This window comes from Salvelinus alpinus, chromosome 28 (assembly GCF_045679555.1).
Source record: "Salvelinus alpinus chromosome 28, SLU_Salpinus.1, whole genome shotgun sequence".
Lineage (NCBI taxonomy): Eukaryota > Metazoa > Chordata > Actinopteri > Salmoniformes > Salmonidae > Salvelinus > Salvelinus alpinus.
The window spans coordinates 33,695,167-33,704,076 of NC_092113.1; the positions used below are offsets into that span (position 1 = coordinate 33,695,167).

General features: G+C 43.1%; 1 protein-coding gene across 1 annotated transcript; it reads right to left on the minus strand.

Moving 5' to 3' along the window:
* Nucleotides 1–985: 985 nt before the first annotated feature.
* Nucleotides 986–4,015, minus strand: LOC139557734 (transcription factor Sp5-like). Its single transcript, XM_071372873.1, has 2 exons — nucleotides 3,572–4,015; nucleotides 986–2,993 (listed from the first exon to the last, which is right to left on the minus strand). The coding sequence occupies exons 1-2, from the start codon at nucleotides 3,623–3,625 to the stop codon at nucleotides 1,830–1,832; spliced, it is 1,218 nt and encodes a 405-aa protein (XP_071228974.1). The 5' UTR covers nucleotides 3,626–4,015; the 3' UTR covers nucleotides 986–1,829.
* Nucleotides 4,016–8,910: the final 4,895 nt, after the last annotated feature.

Below are 8,910 nucleotides of genomic sequence, written 5' to 3' on the forward strand. Positions count from 1 at the left end.
TATTCTTTTTTTACTTTAGTTTATTTAGTAAATATTTTCTTAACTATTTTTTTAACTGCATTGTTGGTTAAGGGCTTTTGAAGAACACATTTCACGGCGCATGTGACAAATACAATTTGATTGGATTTGAAACTGACTAGGCATCTGGATACTAGTTAGCTTCCTTCTGAATGAAGGGTAGTTCTGGTAAAGTGTTGATCGTAACACGGCTGTGATGTAGAATATAGGGGCTGGGGGCAATTGGGAGGAGGCTAATGGGAGAGAAAGCCCCTTAAAATTGAGAGGGTAAGGCTGGGGGAGAGGGGGAGTCTGGGAGATAGAAAGAGGTGAGAGATGGGGTGAGGCTTGGGGAGAGGGTGAGGCTGGGGGAGAGGAGGAGTCTGGGAGATAGAAAGAGGTGAGAGAGGGGGTGAGGCTTGGGGAGAGGGTGAGGCTGGGAGCTAGAGAGGGGGGATGAAGAGGTTATTAACTTTCACAAGGGGGAAAAATCAAAGGGCTTTCCTGTCACCACTGGGGTGGTCTGAGCAACGGGGGTCCCATTCACGGGGGAGTCCTGTCGAGTGGAGGGCCAGTGCATCTGTTGACTCAATCTCCTCCATTCAGAGAAAGTAAACAGCCATTAAAGCCACATGATTGTGAACTTGATTGCAGAAGGCGAAACAACTACCCCTGAAAAGCCCCACCCAAACTGCCCAAAAACAGCCCCCGTCCCCCCACCAAACTACTCCCTGAACAGCCCCCCCCCACCCACTCACTAAACTGCCCTCAAACAGCCCCCATCCCCTCCACCAAACTGCCCCCAAACAGCCATCGCACGCCCCCCCCCCCCCCCCCCAAACTGCCCCCAAACATTCCTTCACACTTCAATGATACAATACTGAAATTCACACAATACTAGTATTAGGTTGAAGTAGGCATAGCAAGCATTTGAGTCTCACATTATCACTCTGACAAAATATGAGAAAATAACATCAGAGAACATGGATTTGCTTTAGCAAGGAATTTACATTTATTAAAATGTACATGCGGTCTTAACTTGAATAAGGTTGTGCGTGAAATAAATATATACATTATTTACAAAGTCTTACAAATGTTTGTTTGTATCTACAGTATAGTAATGGCAATTCACATTATAATGAAATAACATGAATCAATTTCAACAAGAGATGAAAACTGAGCTAAACATGTTTTATATCCATTAATAAAACATTATAACACTGATCCCACCAATCAACCGCCAGATCAATGTACACATTTGGCCAAATAGGACATTTCTAAAATCAACCAATGTGTGGTATACTTATTTCAGATACATGTTCCTCCTCAGGTATTTAACAGTTTATTAACAAAAACATCTCCAGATTCTAAAAGGTGAAACATGCAGAAAGTTGATTATTTGCATGTTACACACATTTGCTGAATTATTTACATTTTAATATTACAAATGAAATCTAAATCAAATGAATACCTTGGATTTTGATATATGATCACTGTTGGAACCATGTCATCATTAAGGGGAAAGAGTGCCTTTGATATTGCTATGGGAGATAATTTTGTGTGATAACTAGAAATGCCCATCACAGTGAATGCTCTGTATCCATATACAAATCCTAAACCTCGCCACTCACTTGGCTTCCCTTGTTATGAAATACCTCTCAAAAACGTTTTGTTGACAGTCTGGAAATGGTCACGACAACAGAATATGCTAGAGTGTATAGTCTGTCCTCGTGGTTCGCTCCACTCTCTCTCAGAGGGTCTGTGGCCGTTAGTTACAGTACAGTCACACATTGCAATCTCTTGGCTCTATAATGTGGCCCTCATAGTCTGCTTTACTCTCTCTTGATATTGGCCAATAGAGAGCCTGACGTGTTCCCACCGGACCGGCTCTTCCTACTCTGGTGGGTCTTGACGTGTTTGGAGAGGTGGTCGCTCCTCATGAACCTCTTCCCACACTGCTGGCATCCGAACCTCTTCTCCCCGGTGTGTGTTCTGAGGTGGCGCTGTAGCTCGTCGGAGCGCGTGAAGCTCTTCCCGCAGAACAGCCAGTTGCAGATGAACGGCCTCTCCCCGGCATGCCAGCGCAGGTGGGCCTTCAGGTGAGACGTCTTCTTGTAAACCTTGCCGCACTCTGGGATATGACAGATGTGCAGTCGTTTCTTGCCAAACTCGAGTCCCCCGCCGTTGGCCTGGCAGTTGGGGCACTTGCAGCGACGGCAGCGGCGTGTGGAGGATAACAGGCCCTTGGAGGTGCCCTGGAGGAGGGCTGTGATTTGGGGCTGTTGACCCATGACCAGCTGCCGGCCCAGGGAGAAGGCGTGGGGGTGGTTGGAGGAGCTGCTGTAGCCAGTGGTCTGGGGGAGGCTCCACCACCCCTGCTGGCCCTCCTCCCCCACGTGATGGTGTCCTCCGGATAGATGGTGCCTGGCGGAAGAGACAGAGTTCTGGAGGAAGCTGGGGAAGTTCTGTCCCACAGAGACTGCGTTGTGTTGAGGGTAGTAGGGCGGCCCGTTGGGGCCCTGGCTCTGGGACGAGAGGACCTTGACTGGAGAGAGCTCGAAGGAGTAGGCGGACGGAGGCTCGGCCGGCGGAGTCAGGGGCAACTCGTGGTGGTGGTGGTGATGGTGGTGGTGATGGTGGAGCGCGTGGGGGTGAGGACCCAGGCCAGACTGCAGACTGTGTCCACATCCAACAGGGAACTTGACCTTGGGCACCGTTAACGTCATGGCCTGGTGGGCGGCTGCAGTGAGGCTGGAGGCACTGAGACTAGAACTAGGGGCCACCGCCACCTCGTTGCTCCACAGTTGGAACATCCCGGAGGCTGCGCCCACCCTCACGGACCCCTCATAGGGAAACTGGGAACCATCGGAGCCCACCGTGGAGCCCACAGTGCCGCCCACAACCGCCCCCCCCACCTGCCAGGCCTGGCTACAGGTGGTGGCCAAGAAGGACAGGGCGTTGGGGGCTCCCTCTGGGGACGAGCTGGGGGTCCGGTCCTGGTAGAAGATGGATAAAGAACATGATTCACTACCTCACACTAATGAGCCAAGCTCATTAAAACTTCAGAGTCAATCAATCAAATGCATTCAGAACTCACTTTTTACATCAGAAGTTGTACAAAGTGCTTTCACAATAAGTATGATTACATTTCAGTAATTCTATTAATTAATAATGTAAATAATTATGTTATTTCTCACGTCATACTTTTTTTTGCTGTTGAATATCAGATAGACGTTTGCAAACTAATGTAAACTACAATATTCGCAAATCGTTATCAATCACTAATCAATCACAATAATTAAATGATCATGATAGCATGTTATTTGTTCAAAATAAAACTTCCTAACATTCTTTCATTCTTTAAGATTTTACAATAATTTACGTTTTCTTAGTTATAAACGCATCAGACAGTGAATAGCCTACTGAAAAATCCAGGGGAAATCAAGCTTTAGAACTCTGAAATTATTAATGAGTTGTTGCGCAAGTTCCTCTTGCCACACATTTATGAGGACTCCATTAACGGTATATGTAGAACTGCCTATACTCATCTGTATCAAAATGATTACTAACAAACCTGTAAAAAGGTGTGCAGAAAGTTGTCAGTCCGTTGTATCGTCAAAGCTGCCATCTATTCACCGGCTCTGTCTCGCTCCTGCAACACGAGCTGCGCGGACCAGCAGCGATGGCGGTGTAGAGAAGCGCAAAAGCAAGCGTTCAGGCCAGTAGCGACCCTGAAAATAAAAACAGTCCTATTCCGAAACAAAGTAATCCAATGTCATTCAAGACAATTGTACTGCCCTCAGTCCGTCTGGTTACAACTCATGAAATGGTCTCAATGAATGAAAAACCCAAACTCATTCCACTTTATTTGAATCCTTTTCGGTCACAAGCAGTCACATTCAACCACAGAGCAGAGCGTGTCTTTTGAAGTGCGAGTGAGGAATGAACTATTGCAATATGAATGCTGTGTATAATGTCAAAGGCAGCTGGATCACGTCTTTATAGAGCGAAAGGGTCCTCTCAACGGGGTCTCCACGAAAACCAGTGAACGAAGAGAGAGAGAGGGATGTGTGGGATGTGAGGGGGGGGGGGGGGGGGGGGGGTTACATTGATAGTAAATTAGGTGAGGGGGTGGGTTGCTCATAATTTCACTCAATTTCAACCAAATCCTGACCTCGCGAAACGACTCCTTCCTCAATTGTTCTGAATAACTTTGATGCGTGATAAAGGTCTTCTCTAATATCCTACTATTTGAAGGAGGGATGTGCTCTTGATTTTATATGCATATAAACTGCGTAACTGCTTTAGTATACCTGCAACCGGTATTATTATGAATAATAATATGCCAAATCATAATAAAAATAGGCATGATAATTCATTAAATATAGGCTCAATTTATACAATAAAATATCAATGATAAACAGTTCATGAGCAGTTAAGCTCATAAATGCATGTCTTAAATTGTGTTCAATGCATCATAATGTAATTTATTTTTTTAGATGAGATGAATTAGCCATCACAGAGTATTTAGAGTCAGGTACATTGGCGATACACTGTATCATACCAGGGTGGGCAATACATCATCAAATCCGTTTAGAAGTCACAATCAAATAAGTTTAATCACAGAAATAACTAAAAAGCTTTTAATCATCTTCCCTGAATTTCTCTCTTTTTTTTCTTTCTTTCTCATGGTTACACCTTCTCAGGCATTTCACTTGGGATCAGACTGTAGAGTGTCTGACACAACGCCCTCACTACCGAAACATGAAATGTTTTCCCTCACAAAGATAATTGATAAAACCGAATCAAAGCCTCCCTAATTCTCACTGCTAGGTGACACATCAAATAAGTCCTGCCGTGCTTGACTCCTTCACACTTCAGGGTCATGGAAAGGTCGTTTCAGATCTAGCACATTGAATAGAGATTGGGAGAGTTAATCTCATTCTGTAGGTCTGTTCACCATTACAATGTTGAGCTTAAATCTAAGTCTGAAGCTTACTTCATTTCTCATGTAAATGGTGGAACAAAGCCTGAGCCTCTTCTCTTCCCAATGAACCACATTATCCTCATAGGTCGGGTTTTCATGCCAAGAGAATGCAGAAAACTTTGCAGATAATTCACAGAATTTGTCTGTTCTTACACAACACCAGTCTTATTAAAGACAAACTGTATATCAGTCATATACTGTAAGCAACCAGTATATTTTACTTTCCAGCAACCTTATTTGTAAAAGTTTAGTTGAATGCGGACAAGAATGGGCAAGCATTAAACATTAACACCATGTTGTCACTGTCAATCTAATCTGACCACAGGACTTGTGATTATTGAACAGCTGCTATAAGTTATTATAACACCATAACATGATTGAGTTTGCCCTATGACCATCTGAGGCGGAGATGATTTCCTCTGCCATTTGTAAAGAAAAAGGCTTGTAGCTAGAAGTGTGGGGCAGCGTTGCCCCTAATATATATATATGTGTGTGTGTGTGTGTGTGTGTGTGTGTGTGTGTGTGTGTGTGTGTGTGTGTGTGTGTGTGTGTGTGTGTGTGTGTGTGTGTGTGTGTGTGTGTGTGTGTGTGTGTGTGTGTGTGTGTGTGTGTGTGTGTGTGTGTGTGTGTGCGTTACAATTGGTGTAATAGAATATGGTAATGGTTTAAATAAAAGCAAACATCCTGAAGAAAGTGACAGCAGGGGACAGGAAATGTATAATTACTTTATATTTAAAATGTTTGATAAATTATAGGTTTATAGCTCATGCTTTGATGTAATGCTAATGCAATGAAGGATGTTAATCACTTTGAGTTGAAGGCCTTTCATGGCCATTTTATATTGGCTCAAGACAGAGTATCTATTACTTGGTGCATGAACATACATTATGGCATCTCAATAAATATGACCCAAGTTATGCATTTAACTTAATACTACAAAGAAAAGTATGTGGTTGGCTCTCAGCTCTGAAGGACCTTGTCTACTATGCAGTAGAATTCAGCTCCTTCTACAAATGTGTTGTTACACCCACCCTTTGTGAACAGTACAAGATATCCATTCTATCGTCTGTAACCTTAGCTTGCCATCAAAAAACAAAAGATAACATGGCTTTTTGATGAGGAAATCCTCCCTAATTCTTCCCCCCAAAATATGCCTGTTAAAATGCATCTGTAATAAGTATGTTGAAACAGTATTTTCACTTTGAAATGCATTCCTTTTAAAACGGTTATGTCTCCATGTTCTCTAAGAAAAAAAACTATTCACAGAATGCACTTTGATCTATTATCTTTGGATTCAGATTCCCAGTGCAGCTTTAAAAAAATGGAATAGTATAAGGAATGATTTAAATAAAAAAGAACAGGATGCAAACAAATTAAAGATGCAAGAGCTCTTCCAAGGAGGAAGACATCAGATATGAGTCCCGTCTTCAAGGCTCGTGGAGAGGCAGAGGTACACAGGCTGCTGCTGTGTGTCTCGTTAGGCTTTATTACACAGCACTAGTTGTTAATTACCCTGATTCCTATTTCCTGTCCACACACTTCCCCTCCTCCCCCCCCATCTCCCCTCCTACCCCTCCCCCACTGTAGGACTGCCTCCCTCCCCTCCTTCCCAGATGAGGTGCTTTGAAGTGCAAAGTACTCTCTCCTCACTTTGAACTGTGAAAACAATGCTGATGTGGTGGTGCTCTGCTTACAGCTTTCCTTCCCTTCCCCGTGTTAGCTCATTTAAATAGACCTGGAACAAACTGCGAGCAGGCTTCCTTCCCTTCCCCGTGTTAGCTAATTTAAATAGACCTGGAACAAACTGCGAGCAGGCTTCCTTCCCTTCCCCGTGTTAGCTCATTTAAATAGACCTGGAACAAACTGCGAGCAGGCTTCCTTCCCTTCCCCGTGTTAGCTCATTTAAATAGACCTGGAACAAACTGCGAGCAGGCTTCCTTCCCTTCCCCGTGTTAGCTCATTTAAATAGACCTGGAACAAACTGCGAGCAGGCTTCCTTCCCTTCCCCGTGTTAGCTCATTTAAATAGACCTGGAACAAACTGCGAGCAGGCTTCCTTATAAAACATTCCCTCATTTCTAGGGAGAGAGCCGTCCCAGTGTTCAGCTGTTGTGATAGCCTTACAACTGTAAACACTCATGGTTGCTGAGGACAGATAGCCGGCCTCCGGAATATAAAAAACGAGGACTTCAGGGTTATCATAATATATCTTTGAGGCCATTTAAAGAATTTAAACTGAAGGGAGAATAGATTGGTAATTGAAATAACATGTATGAAATAGGTCAGAACACAAACTATCTCAGGGTAAATGTCTGCAGTGTAATATTGTAATGTGTGAATTAATGTATATCAAACTGTCATACTTTTCACCCATTACAGCTAAAGAAAACATCAGGTTTTTGTCACCAATCAATCCCCTTAACTCCTTCTTTAAAGACAACCAAAACAATGCTTGCAGAATATGCTAGTAGCTAGTCAAGCTGTTTTTTCTATTTTATCATCATGCCTGGGGGGGGGGGGGGGGGGGGGGGGGGGGGGGGCAGTTTAAAAGCCCTCAGATCACTAAATTGTCCCAGCTGTCATGACCATCTGTACCCTAAAAGGCCATGCAGCCACACAGACACAGGGCAGAGGAGAGAGGAACAGCCTTTGTACTGGTGGCCCAGGGTTACATCACAAATGGCACCCTATTCCCTACACAGTGCACTACTTTTGATCAGAGCCCTATGGGCCCTTGTCAAAAGTAGTGCACTATATAGGGAATAGGGGTGCCATTTGGGACGTAAGCCCATGTCAGACAGCTTCGGTTTTACAGCACCAAGCTGATTAATAATGACTAAATGCCAGTCATGTGATAAACAGTGAGCTGATGGACAAGACAGGGGATAGAAAGCAGCTTGGCTGCACTGCTTTACTTTAGAAGCATTCAGAAGGAGAAGAAGAAGAGAATATGGTGTGTAATTACTGTGACAGTATCGTATTATTGAAATTAGGATTAACCTCAACATCTGGACTTTACAGTAGGCTATAGTACGGGTATTTTAAAGTTCAATCAGAACTCCATCCTTTCCTGACTTCTACAGAGTGGTGAGGAGGAGAGTAGGGGGGATTTCAGTACATTTAGCAGGAAAATTAAACTTAAACTACCAAATTAAAATTAAACTACCACTGTCCAAACGAGTGCTTAATAAGTTATGATTGTTATCCTGATCTTCATAAGTATAGTACAGGTAGATACTGTGAAATATAAGTCTTCAAATACTGATGGAACAAACAGAGGTATTGAAAAGTCACTGTCAATCGATCAATAATATAATAGTCCTAGCAAAAATGATTGTCTTTAATTTACTATCTGTAGAAACTATGAGAAAAGAAAGGTCCAGAACTTTTGTGCAACATCCCAGCACAGTTGAAAAATATATGGCAATTAGAAATCAAAACTGGATGGTTTTCAGAGATAGATGGTAGAGATAGCTGGAAATATATATACAGTGAGGGAAAAAGTATTTGATCCCCTGCTGATTTTGTACGTTTGCCCACTGACAAAGATATTATCAGTCTATAATTTTAATGGTAGGTTTATTTGAACAGTGAGAGACAGAATAACAACAAAAATATCCAGAAAAATGCATGTCAAAAATGTTATAAATTGATTTGCATTTTAATGAGGGAAATAAGTATTTGACCCCTTCTCAATCAAAAAGATTTCTGGCTCCCAGGTGTCTTTCATACAGGTAACGAATGGAGATTAGGAGCACACTCTTAAAGGGAGTGCTCCTAATCTCAGTTTCTTACCTGTATAAAAGATACCTGTCCACAGAAGCAATCAATCAATCAAATTCCAAACTCTCCACCATGGCCAAGACCAAAGAGCTCTCCAAGGATGTCAGGGACAAGATTGTAGACCTACACAAGGCTGGAATGGGC